The 13,549-nt window shown below is 32.9% G+C and overlaps 1 protein-coding gene and 1 long non-coding RNA gene across 3 annotated transcripts; one reads left to right on the top strand and one right to left on the bottom strand.

Moving 5' to 3' along the window:
• Window positions 1–1,452: 1,452 nt before the first annotated feature.
• On the bottom strand, window positions 1,453–5,263 carry LOC147401033 (Sec14p-like phosphatidylinositol transfer family protein). 2 transcript variants are annotated; one of them, XM_086442131.1, is made up of 6 exons: window positions 5,110–5,263; window positions 3,682–3,834; window positions 3,218–3,364; window positions 2,518–2,670; window positions 2,240–2,362; window positions 1,453–1,769 (listed from the first exon to the last, which is right to left on the bottom strand). In XM_086442131.1, the coding sequence occupies exons 1-6, from the start codon at window positions 5,242–5,244 to the stop codon at window positions 1,668–1,670; spliced, it is 813 nt and encodes a 270-aa protein (XP_086298257.1). In that variant the 5' UTR covers window positions 5,245–5,263; the 3' UTR covers window positions 1,453–1,667. The 2 variants fall into 2 exon arrangements, with proteins under 2 accessions (XP_086298257.1, XP_086298258.1); XM_086442132.1 differs by having other exon boundaries at window positions 5,105–5,261.
• A 5,429-nt stretch (window positions 5,264–10,692) lies between these two features.
• LOC147401032 (uncharacterized) lies at window positions 10,693–11,562 on the top strand. The gene is made up of 3 exons (XR_015178197.1): window positions 10,693–10,969; window positions 11,095–11,167; window positions 11,299–11,562. It is a non-coding gene; the product is annotated as an uncharacterized LOC147401032 (long non-coding RNA).
• The last annotated feature ends 1,987 nt before the right edge of the window (window positions 11,563–13,549 follow it).

Here is a 13,549-nt window from a genome sequence, read left to right as displayed (position 1 = left end):
GATAGGTTAGGACCTGACGTCCTTGTACTGTTTGTATCATTTTTTTTAATACATTCTACACTTACAAAAAAAAATAACGACATTAGATGAGTGAATCTAAGTCAAATCCAAACTCATTCAAGTTCAAGCTTGGATCGTGTGCTACACATTGACAAGGCAAGATTTGTACAACACATCAGCTGGGTAATACATTCAAGTAAATATTGTTTTTCTTATAGATAAATAAAAAAAAACATTTTGCCTATTGATGTAGGATACTTATATGAGGAAGACCGGAATTTTCTATCTGGGTTGACTCAATCAAATCTAATCTAATCAATTTGGATTTGATCAATCTAATTCGAGTTGACCCATTAAATTCATACTCGATTCAATTCTGATTTTAGTCCTATGTGTTTATTTTAATTTTAAAAATTGTTAGATTAGTTTCTATGTCAATTTTAAGAAATTTCAATTTTATCTCATTTCTAATTTATTTTTAGATTTTTATTCTTTAAATTATAATTTAAAATGCTTAAAATGTCTAAATTGAGTTATAATAAATTTAGATAATTACTATTATATTATAGATAGATTAGAAAAGTTATCTTTTAATATTTTAAAATATTTTTAAATTATTATAATGAAATTATCTACACAAGGAGTTTCAAAAACAAAATTAAAATATATCAATTCAATTATCTTTTTTCTTTTAATTATTTCTTAGCTTTATACTTTATTTTCTTTTAAGTTATTGCTTGTTTATCAATTGAATCTATTAATTCATACGCTTTCATTACGTTATCGTCCATTCAATTAGTATCGTTCTATCTAACTCCAAATCCAAACCAAAACAAACATCCACAACCAACCTAGATCCAAACCCTAAAAAAAACAAAAGAAACAAAAAAAACCACATCCATCACGACACCATTTTTCTATCTACTATGATAACATTAACAAAGTTAGGTTCCACCCGACTGCTGATCAATCACTTGATAGTTTTAAGCTTTTGGTTGATAGGCTACCTCTTTGACGGAATGGGATGCCACTTAGATGATGATGAAAAAACTTGCCCATATCCGATTTATTTGGGTCGGATGATACCTGTCTCATCCGACCCATTGCTAGCCCTACGAAAGATGAACTACTCTTTTCTACTGCACAAAATAATGCAACTTTGCCCACGCACATTACTGTGCAATTTTAGGATGATGGCCAATCAACAAGATCTGGGGGCTACAGTCAATGCATATTTCACTCTCCAGTGCCAAATTTTCTTTAGCTCCGGTCCAATATGTAGTAAATCAAGGGAAAGTCAATTAAAATGCTTGGTTGTATGCAATTTAGACGAAAGCAATCCAGTTAAAATGGACAGTCGTACTGTAGTTTCCAATGGTCCAATAGAGGAAGACTCAGAACGACGTGGATTGAATTAGTGAAGACACAAGAATTAATGGGCTTTAAGTAGTGTTGAATGAAATAATACTAATCATTTAGCCAACTTTAAATGTTGGAGGTATGGGGCTTTGAGCGATGATACTGGAGTTCTTGGAAGTTATCATGTCAAAAGTACATTTTACTGTGCTTGGAAGAGACAAATAAATGAATTTTTTTTGTCCCTTCGATTAATTCAACACATTTAGTGGATATTACAGTTATGCAGCCTACCGCAACATGCCCGATTGTCATGGATGTTTGAGAAACGATTCTGTGTCTTTGAAATCCGCTGGGAGTGTAGTTTCTGTAAAATATTCCTTCCGTACCGTGTCTGCAGTGCAAAATCTCACCTTCAACAGAGAAAATGTCAATAAGATTAAAACAATGCACTTTTAGCAGATGGCTTACAGACCATTATAGAAATCGCGCCTAAGATCCAGACCTAAGGGAGGAAGACGTATTGCTATGCTTTTAAACCATATCATGAATGACAGTCATAGAAACATAAGAACAATAGCGATCGATTTAATTTTGAGGCAATTGTATCTCTAAATCCTCGCTACCGGTGTATTTGGGGTAGGCAATCAACAAATCTAAACCATCTAAAAAACGGGGCCCATATAAGAAACCATCTCTTGGATGCTTTAAGAAAAAGTGTAATGATATCTATCATTCGGGAGTGCACTTTCTGGCTTTGTTGAACAACTATACGTCTCTTTTCTGTGACCAATAATAATGTATGACGGATAAAATGTTGTCAAAATATAAACTACACTGTAAAGAAAATATGAAAAATGTGGGAGCATAAATGGAAACTTACCAAAGAAGCGTACGATTTTAATAAGGGTTTCACAAGTTGCCAAAGTGGCTTGAACACAAAGGGAGCATCAACAAAGAGGACCTGGCCCAACCGCCTCGGATAGTAATAATAGAATACATCGAACTGCCAAAAATAGAATAAGAAATCAATAACACAAATTCCATAATGCATGACTGGCAGTAACTACTACACTCTTTATATCCCTACTTGCAATATCAGTACTTTAGGGATAATCTATCAAAGAAAGTGGAGATCAACATATTATCAATAGAAATTACCAAAAATTTTAAAAACTCAATATCAGCATTCTCTGCACCGAATCCTCGGAGATCAAATATTCCAAGTATTTCTTCTTTCCCAACTGGTAGTCTACTCAATGACTTCTCGATCAAAAAAACACAAAGCTTCTCATTCTCGATGGGATCCTGCTTCTACAGCCACATTGTTATAGGCACGTCAATAAAGTTGTGTGAGAAGAAGAAATGTGACAGTTTACAAAACTCAAACAAGGCAGATAAATTAGAAAAACTTTCATGAACTTAGACTACACCTCCTCCCCACAATTTAAGTACTGCAAGGATTTTGATTGAGTTATTGCAAACTAATCTCTACGCTTTTTAACCACAAGGGATTGGCCTAGTGGCAAGCCGAGCCTTGATAAGCTCCTCAGGAAAGGTAGGTCAAGTGTTTGAAACCCCACAAAGCACTGAATTCCTTGAGGCCAATCTCCAAGGTCTGGTTGACCCTCAACTCAACCAGTTGCACGTAGGAATTTCCAAGGGGGCAGTGCGTGTGACCATGGGATTAGTCTCATCTGAAGGATGGGGATACCCATGATAAGCAAAAAAAAATCTCTATGCTGTAGGTGATAGATTGAATTAATAATTCAATGGGTGTATTATGGCCGTTTCTTACAAGAGTAGACCAACAGATTTGCCCAAATAAGTATGTGTGGGTAAATTTAAATTTAGGACTTACAGATGGAAAATGTTTGGATGCCACCACTATGAGTACCGGTCTTCCATTGACATCAAGAGAATCATGCACATAAGCTTTTCCAGTTCCAGCTATGCTTTCCACAGCCTCCTCCGACAATTCTGACACACCAAATTCTTGACGCCATTTCTAATAAGGATAAAAATGAGAGCTACAAAATAGACAAATTTTTTACATGCATCCTCAATTTTTCATTTTGTTTTTTTAAACAAAAAGGTTTGAAGGAAAAAAATTCACAGAAGACCATTCATTAAGGAATAATTAGTGAAGATGAAGATAACCTTTAAAAGTTAAATTGACAAAATGAAAATTACTTGAGAAGCCAAAATAAAAGGTATTTTATTTTCTTTCTTGAAAGAAAAGACAATTATATGAAAATATTTTAAGAAATTCGTATAAACTTCTGTTTTTCTTCTAGGAAGCAAGAATTTTATGACCATGGATACAATAGCTTTACTCAATTTCGTTATAGTATCTTCAACATCAAACTTTCGATCCTTCAAAAACCAGAGGATCATATCTTCATCATCTCTTCCATTTCTGCCTACAGGGAGATGGTGATAATCTCTATCGAGCTTCTCTTTTACTTCCTTTACTACCTATGGAGTTTGAAAAAATAAACCATAAGGATCTCCACAAGAGAATTATGTCAATTCAATTGATGATACTAAGAAAAAACCTTCAAACACAAGTAAACATGATACAAGTACATTTTTGATGTACAACTTCAGAAAAATAAAAAAAGACCCCACCCCTTCTAAGTTTTAAGAATTATTTTATTTTATTTTTTTGACTGGTAAGCCTGTTTTTAATGAGTTCAGTAACTCGGTGCTGGCACGATTCCAAGATTTGAACCCAAGCACCTTCAGAGGGAGGGGTGAAACACGAAGACTTCCCAGGAGGTCACTCATCCTAATACTACTCTCACCCAAGCACACTTAACTACAAAATTTTGATGGGACTAGAACACAAGGACTTCCCAGGAAGCCCAGGAAGTCACTCATCCTAGTACTATTCTCTCCAAGCACGCTTAACTGCAGAGTTTTGATGGGATCTGGTGCATTAGAACTAGTATGATCGCACCACCCTCTAAAAATGATTTGAACAAGCTAATTATCAACAACATAACCATAACCATTATCATCAAAACAAGTCAATATTCTCGTGCATAACATTGTCAAAGTGGAATTCATTTTTGATCGCTCTCTAGTGGTGGGAATGTCGTAAATATAGGTCGGCTTGGCCTTAGAAAGCAAGACCATACTTGAGAACAATCGACGACTATAAATATCAATTTGATGTGTCGTCTTTCCATTTTATATTATGAGCTCGAGTTCTTACATATATTGCATTTATGTAATTATGGGAGACATCTCTCAATTGAGCATTGCATTGGGTTTTACTAAAATGGCATTCAAACAAACCGACCTTTCTTCTTACATTTGCACAATAGTTTGGATCCTAATAATCCAAACGCAGGAGAGTTTAAAATAAATAATGAAACATTATGAATACTCTTACTTAAATTCTCCAAAATTTTCAATCAAACCAGTAAAAAAAATTCAAAATTTCAAGTACGACTAAAGTATACATTTACACTCCTCCGATAACAGATTTATCTAGAAACACTAAAATCACTTAAAAAAAAAAAAAAAACAGAATTCAGATCAATGCCTCCAACTACACGTCTCAAGACCTAAAAAAAAAAAAAAAAAAAAAATTAAAACTCGATATAACCTCTAAAAGATTCAGAAAAACAAATTTCCACTGAAAATCGAGTCCTTAAAACATGAAATTATTATAAATAGAAAAGAAGATTATGCAGAACGTAGAAGCGCAGATTTGTTCATGTTTAAGAGCCCTAAATACCTTACGCAAATCAAACGGTTGTAGAATCTGATTCTGAGTGGAGATTTTGCAGATTCGATGAGATTTGTTGGTGCGTATGGGAGAGAAGAATGAGCGGCAAATTGGTTGACAGACGCGGAGAGCCATGGCTTCCTTTCCATTTGCGCGGTTACTGATTTTCTATCTATACTATTTAAGGCGTACGTTAGTATTAATGCTTTAACACTAACTTACGCTGCCTGCTGTGGTACGGTGGCACTCTTGTCGTGTCTAGTCTAGTCACTAGTGCGCGTCAAAGAAAGAAAAAGTAAGAAATAAATATAAGAGCTGCTATTGTCCCCCTGACTTTTACTTATTACACCTCAATTTCTTTCTTAAAATATTTATTTCACTTTAATTAAGAGAGCGACTATTGCCATATCAATTTCTACTAATTCCACACCATTTCAAATATTAATCGCTGAGCATTTTATACATTTGGTGTGGTGTTATCAAAAGTTGGTGAGGCAATATCAACTCTCTTAATTAAAGATTGAGACACCCCATACAACATTACAAAGCATTTTTAACACATTCAAACTGCTTCAAAATTTGTTTTCAATTAGGATTAGGTAGTAGAAAATCCTAAATCTAAAATAATAATAATAATCTAGAGAGAGATTTTCTATTGGCACCCCAACTTTTACTTATTCTCAATTATTGATTTATTTATTTTTATTTTAATTGATATGTAACAAGTAAAAGTTGGGGTGTTTGATTAGCCTTACAAAGTTACTAAGGTTTTCCCCCTTACTAAGGGTCCTTGGGCCCACCTTGTGACATCCAAAAACATGATCCCATGCTTTAGGGTTGTAGAGGATAAAATTCTATGAATTTTAAAAAATAATTCAAAAAAATTAATTTTTAACCATCCAATTTTATTTTAAATTTTGGAGTTAGGTGTAAGTTCCGTAGCCATCCATTTTAAAAATCTTGAATCAAGTCAGAGAAAATTATTTTTTATCTAAGTTTTTCCAAGATATCTAGAGGACTATGATGTTAGATGGTTAATGTGGTTATCCATTTGAGCAAAATTACCCTTTTAGGGCTAAAATCTTTACTAAGTTAGTATAGAAGTTGTTTCTCTTTACTTATTATTATTATTATTATTATTATTTTTCAAATTTAACCTTACTATATTCTGTTAAATTCTCATGTGTCCAATTGGTTAGTTTAAATGAAATACCTACTATTTGACTGGATCAGAGACTGATCTTTTAATGGAAATTTTTTTAATCAACCCTGACTGATTTCTTTCTAAACACCCTTTAAAATTTTCACATAACATGATAACACATTAAATAAACATTTTTATTTCTTAACTCCGCTCAACTTGACTACCGCTTTTCAATATGTGAGATTGATGATTTATCATTGAGATCAATCTTTGTTCCAATTATCGATATTAACCTTTTACAACCATTGATATAATGATTGTAAATCGTCAATCTCAACATTTAAAAGAATCATTGAGATCAACACTTTGAATTTGTGATTTTGTCAGGTGAGAGAGCACTAAGAAAGAAATATTTTACTAACCGAGTTGTTAAGATACCACCCAAAACTCAAGTCGCATTTAGAAAGAAGCCCCTACCGCAGGGTCTATTATTAAGTCATTTTTCCTATTTATTTTATTTTTCCCCACTCATATATAATCATATCCATAGTTTTAAAACTAGTTGAGTTTATTCCAAATTTGACCAAATTGATTAACCTAAGAAACCGAATAGAACCAACTAGTATTAGAAACAATTCGGCACTTGCAGGCATTGGATTCTCTGAGATATAACATATTTACAGTTGTTCTAGTATACGTTACACTATGTATAATTAATGCACTTGCCTATTTCTAATCATTTTTCTTTATATGATTGGCATTGGAATTTCCGAGATAAAACGTATTTATAGTAGTTCTAGTATGCATTACACTATGTATCATTAATGCAATTATCTATTTCTAATCATTTTTCTTTATATGATTGGGAGAATCTTACAATTGTTCCAGTATGCGTTTAGGGCTGGTAATGATCCAATTTTTATCCAGAATCCAATCTGAAAAAAAATTTGGATCTGGATTTGAAATATAAGATTTTGGATTTGATTCGAATACAGTTTACAAATCCAAATACATTTTTGAATCGATTTCAAATCAACCTTACTTCAATGCAATAAAATCTGCACTGAATATTTTTATATATGAGACTCATTTCTTGTCTCCCTCTTTGTTAAATTATTTATAATAAAAAAAACTCTACCGAATCTTCCCCAAACAACGAAAATTCATGGCTGTCAACTTCTCCACCGAACTTCCAATGATGATGGATGTTGCTCAACCTTTCTCTCTCTCTCCCCCAGGTACTCTCTCTTACAGATTTAGATGGTTCAACCAACTAACTTGACTTTTTGGATATTTATTATGTATGAAGTATTAACAATATTCTTTTTGAACAATAGGGATAGGAGGCAGCGTTTGAACAAACAAACAAAAAAGAGGAAAAGGAATCTCATTTTTTTACCTATTCTAGGTATACTCTTTACCTTACCCATCTACAAAAAAAAGGGGGGTGTAGACACCTCATTTTTGCACTTATCTGATTAATCAATTTGTCAACCCGATTTGATTAGTCAACCCGATTACGACAATTCTCAATGATGGATGAGTATTTTAAAATTTTATTTGTTACTAGATGTGTTTTCAAACTTAGATGAGATATTTCAAGTAAGTAAACTCTAAAAATTACGTTCGTTAGGAAAATATGACTAAAAACATAGAAATCATCATTTTAAGACCAAAAAAAAAGTTTTATGAGAAAAATCATTAAAAAATTATTAAATTACCAAAATACCCCTGACATCAGAACACCCTAGTGGCTACTTAATTGCTTACAAAAATCTTTTCGAATACATAAAATAACAAACTAAAATCAAATAAATTGTTTAGCAAATTTCTCCAAAAATCAATAAAATTATCAAAATGCCCTCATAGGGTCCATGATCATTTCACACCAAAAACCTATAAGTGACACAAACCAATATTCACATTGAATTCCTTACGAAAAAACTGATTCCAAAATATTCAAAAGCGTCAAAAAACAACTGCTCAACGCAAAAGTTTTCTTTGAAGGCAAAATGATAATTTTTCAACTCTAAAATTCAAAATTTTGAAATTAATAATTAAAAATTAATTAACGTAAAGTAAAATATTAATTAATTAAATGAAATTTTTTAAACAAATAAAATTAATTAATTAAACCCACAGGCCAAATTTTAAGTGGTGGCTCATTTACTTAAGTGGCGCCCACTTGATATTTGATAAATAATCATCCACCTGGGGCCTCAAAGAATTCAAAATAATTTAATAAAAAACCCTCCATTGGGAGGTTCTCTAAAATTTTAAAATTCATTCTACGTAAATAAAAAATTCAAAATTTAAAATAAAACTTAATTAAAATATTATCCAAATCACTTAGTAGATTAGTTAGAGATAAACTTTATTTCTAAGAGATCTAATCATACCTTATCACAAAGTTCTTTAAAAAAAAAAAAAACCTTCACTACTTAATTTCGTAGGTCAAGAAAATTTTTAGAAAATCAAGGTCGAAAACTTTCCAAAATTTTGCCAAAACCCTAAATCTAGAGTCTCAAGTCTATATCTAACCTTTAAACTTTAGTTTCAATTTAAAAACACTCAAAATCTCTTAAAAACACCTAAAAAAGATAATAAAACATCCAGATATAGGAGAATAAAGTTTCATCTCGAAAATCGAAAGCAAATCTAGTAACAAAGATAAAGCAATAGGATTTATACAAGAAATGCTCATCGCCAATTTCTGAGGGAACTGATCGTTAGGATCATTCAGGTAAGATAAATGGTAACTTCTATTTTATTTTTTTAGGCCATTTTTGCAATTTAAATATTTGGAAAGAGTAGAGACCGATTTTCGCCGAACAAGATTGATGCCTAACACCTTCCAATCTCGTAACTTGATCTCCGTACCCACAATCTTTTCATAGTTTGATATTACTTATCTGTTTAGAGTTATTATTGGTTTTTAGACCATAAAACTAAGTAGCGATTCCCAAAAAAAATAAAAGTAGATCCGCACCCATGGATTGATGGCACTTTTAGGCGGGAGATCTCTGGACACCCAACTGGATAAGTATTATCATGATCTAGACTATTAATGAACAACAAACATCTCAAGTGAATCTACAAGTGGCTCTATCGCAACCCCACCCTGAAGTGGAACCACCACAACAAGTCCCCATGATGGGATCTGATATGACTCGTCACCCAAATGAGATTAGCAACCTCGTAATGGAATTACAAAACGAAGAAAATAACCCTTTGCCCGACGAGCCTTACCGCTTATAGTAGACCATTGAGCTTTTGGAAGATAAATGGGGCACTCCATAGCACTGGGTGACCAAGTATGCGATCATATCTGTGTAGATTTCCCAACAACACCAATAAGAAGTAAAACACAAATAATAGTTATGTATTAATTTCGCCCTATAAGCAGGGCCCCCACCCAATAACATGTTCCCACCAAAAGCATAAGCCCGTATTTCTTCTAGAGAATCTTCTAATTGTTCTAGAGCAATTAGAAAAAGATTCTTTATCCCGAAAGAATTTTGTTTATATGTTGGATATCTATCCAGAAGTTTTCGCAACTCAATCATGTATGATGGAATCATCAAAGATTCCATGAGTGCTTTAAGGCGTTCCCAAGATATCTAAGAACCAAACTCAAGAAATGGGTAATCGACATAACCTACGACAGGATGTTAAAAATTGATTGATTGAGGTATCTAAACCCTGGATTTCAAGATGGCAAGTTTGGATATATTTTGTGGTCTCATTGTCCATATGGTTTTATTGATCTTCGTTTTCTTCCTCTGGGTTTGTAAGGTAGGGCATTACTTCTTCTTGTCTCGTCCTCGATCAATCAAGGTATCTAAACCCTGTTTCAATTCTTTCTTGGTTCGTCCAATTTTTATCTTCTCAATCTTGTTACCGAAATTCCCAAACCCTTAAATTCTTCGATTAACAGAGATTCCAAAACCCTAATTTCTCAATTGATTTCCTATTGTATCAGATCAGATAGATTTTGGGTTAAAGGAAAAATTAATTAGATCGGATTTGATTCAAATCTTTACAGATCCAATTCGATCTAGATCTAGATCAATCATAAGGTAAAATTTTCGGATCGACAATGGTTCAATACTGATCTGATTCAGAACCGATCCATTGCAAACCCTATATGTGTTATAATGTGCATCATTAATGCACTTGTCTGTTTGTAATCATTTTTCCTTATAAGATTGGCATAAGATTCTCTGAGATACAAAATCTTTACAGGTTTTCCAGTGTGCGTTGCACTGTGTATCATCAATGCACTTGTCGGTTTCTAATATTTTCCTTATAAGATTTGCATTGGAATTGTCAATGCACTTGTCGGTTTCTAATATTTTAATATTTTGCTTATAAGATTCGCATTGGAATCATCAATGCACTTGTCGGTTTCTAGTCATTTTCCTAATAAGATTTGTGTATTTACAGTTTTTCCAGTACGCATTACATTGTGTATCATCAATGCCCTTGTCTGTTTCTAGTCATTTTTCCTTATAAGACATGGGGGTCCTCTAGTTTAACCTTATGTTTTTTCGACTCTTCGGTGTAGAATATCATTGGTGCCATGAAAGGTGATAAGAAACCTTGGAGGCTCTTCCAACAGAGCCAATTGAGCAGTATAGATTTACGGGTTTGTCTCGAAGGTATTCTAGGAATGGGTGGAATCGGAAATAAAAACTTGGTCCGCGGGGAAATAAGGCGCTGAAATAATGGTACATCATTTTTATTTCAATTCAATTTTCTTCCATTTTCTTTCTCTGTGTCAATGATCTCTTTATGATCTTTGCTTTGATTTCCCTTTCTAAATATTTTTCTAATTGATTTGTATTTCTTTCAGTTACATTCCCCAATCTTATTCTACTATATACAAAGCCAAGTCTTCTGTTATTGTTAACAATAATAGAATATAAGTGAGTAACACTTCCACATTTCAATTTTCTTCTTTTAATTTTATTGAATTATCATGAAAGCTTTCTTTGTTTTTTTTGTTTTTTTTTGTTTTTTTAAATGGTATTTGATTCTAACTTGATTCATCATACAGTGAGGTCAGGGACCTTGGGAATCAGAAAGAAGTGCGACAATGTTGAAGGAAGAACAAGTTGTGGTCATAGAGAGGAGGTTAGGCAAATTTGAGGCAGGAAGTGTAGCAAAGGTAGAGCTGAAAAGGCAACAAAATATGTTAATTATAAACCTAGTTTATTGTGGTTCTCCACCAGTTTGTTAGAATTTTTTTTGTTGGTACAAAAGAAAATACATGAGATTATGTTACAATTATTGTTCTGCAAAGATTTTGATTTAGAGCTCACTCTCACTCTTGGCATTTCATTGACAAGCAAAAGAAAAATGTCTAAAACATTATCTTTTAATGTTTCTTGGATTAGACTTGCTTCAGATCAGATCTGGGCTCCATCCATATATCCTCCTAGATCCAAATTATATAATGCTCTGAAAATTATAATGGTATAGAAATTAATGAACATGTATAGAAGAAAAAATGTTGAACGATTCATAATTATTAGACCCAATCCGAGCCAAATCAAGCAATTCGGTCAGGTTGGATACTGATTTAGTGAATCCAAATAATTTGGATATGGTTTATCTAGTAGGATCCGAGTCGGATTTGGATCCAATCATATAAATTTTTATCTAAATATGGATATACTCAGATCTGGACCGAATTCAACTCATTTGAAGCCCTAATACAAAATATCCAACACCATTAAAAAATAATTTTCGTAAGAATTTAATATACCCTCATCTTAATAAGGGACTAGTCGATTAAATTGACAAAATCAGAAACCAATTAATTGGTAATGTATCAATTAATCACAAAATATTGTAACAGTTTTTACCCTTCAACCTCAATTTTATTTTCTTCCACATTCAAATTTCAAGAACAAGATCGGACCGTTAGGGAGATTAAAGATGAGATATGAAAGAAGGAGAAAGAGGGTTTCTAAGGCATCCTGACTCCCATCTTTTTGAAACAAATACGTCACTTATTAACAAGGAACGAACTTGGGTCATCAAGAATTTTAGTCAAACTCCAGCTTATCACCTTTTAGTTGCATGTCTTCCTTTTCAGCAATTAAATTATTCGCAGAAGTAGACTACAGTGATAGGGGGAAGATAATCTTTGTTCAAGAGGCATCAATGCGACTCCTGAATGAATGAATGAATGACTTCACATAACATGAAGCGGCCAGTCCAAAACATAAGTCACTGAAAGACATGAAAGCATGCATGTACAAGGAAAACACAAATTCATTACATGAAAAGTACACACACAAACATCAGGAAATTATTCTGTCGTGGCAAAAGCCAAATGCAACACTCCTTCAAAATACTTCTCAGCAGCAGCAAGTTGCCTTCTTTTATCCTCAATAGCCAAAGCCGCCAAAGCTTTATCCTGCACATGAAAGACATTCGTTCTCTGAGTTCAAGTTGTCCTAAAAATGTATCAAGTGCATACCACGACTGTGGTCTAATGAGTTTAGGCATTACAGGAGGCAAGTCTTGGAAGCTTCTCAAGGTGTCTAATATGCGCTTTGTTTTCTTCTCCAACTCCTTTCTATGGTCAGCCATTTCAACTAGCACACCGTGGCTAATATATGAGGAGTAGCCCACACAATTTAGTATAGCCTGAACCTAAAATTACAACTATTAGTACTTATAAGCAAATTTTAGATAAACAGAAACATGCGAGGATTACAAATACAAGTTGCTCACATCTATACCTTAACCCAACTTTTGGGGCTGGCAATATTAATTCATTTTGCTACCCAATTAATCAACAAAACTCGAAGTGGTAAAAAAAAATAGCAAAAAAGTCTTCATAACAATTTGCACTAAAACACAAAAGCATTAGCCATAAGTAGTTGGGAAGTTTAGTAGATTTGAGTATCTAAATTATGTCATGTCTTTGTCTTCTTCCAGGTTCAGTGCTTTCCCTACATTGTAGTCATCCACTGTTAAAAAAAAACCAAAAAAAAAAGGCAAGCTAGAGTTTGGAGAGAGGGGGTGGGGTGGTAGGATACTGATGTAGGACATCTACATCTTTAAGTAGTTTTCTAATTGTATTGGATTTTATTTCTATTTTAATTTTATTAGGCTTTATATTTCATAGTTATGTTAGGAGTATAATTTCTTGTAAGTTTCTAATTTGTTTTAAATTTGTTTTTATTATTTAAACTATAATTAAAAATGTTTAGAAGTCTTTAATTTAAGTTTTAATAGGATTAGAAAATTAGTATTATGTTATAAATAAGTTATAAATGTTAATTTTTAGTAGG

The sequence above is a fragment of the Akebia trifoliata genome, chromosome 5, assembly GCF_017979445.1.
Source record: "Akebia trifoliata isolate Shusen 1 chromosome 5, ASM1797944v1, whole genome shotgun sequence".
Classification (NCBI taxonomy): domain Eukaryota; kingdom Viridiplantae; phylum Streptophyta; class Magnoliopsida; order Ranunculales; family Lardizabalaceae; genus Akebia; species Akebia trifoliata.
Note: the sequence above shows the minus strand (reverse complement) of the source record. Positions and strands in the feature narration are given on the sequence as shown.

What these genes read in the sequence shown, in the direction of transcription:
- LOC147401033 (XM_086442131.1), bottom strand. Translation starts at nt 5,244, where the DNA reads ATGGAAAGGAAGCCATGGCTCTCCGCGTCTGTCAACCAATTTGCCGCT. An exon ending in TCTACAACCGTTTGATTTGC is followed by an intron (nt 3,835 to 5,109) that starts GTAAGGTATTTA and finishes CAAACTCCATAG; the next exon opens with GTAGTAAAGGAAGTAAAAGA. An exon ending in TTGAGTTTTTAAAATTTTTG is followed by an intron (nt 2,363 to 2,517) that starts GTAATTTCTATT and finishes TATTTTTGGCAG; the next exon opens with TTCGATGTATTCTATTATTA.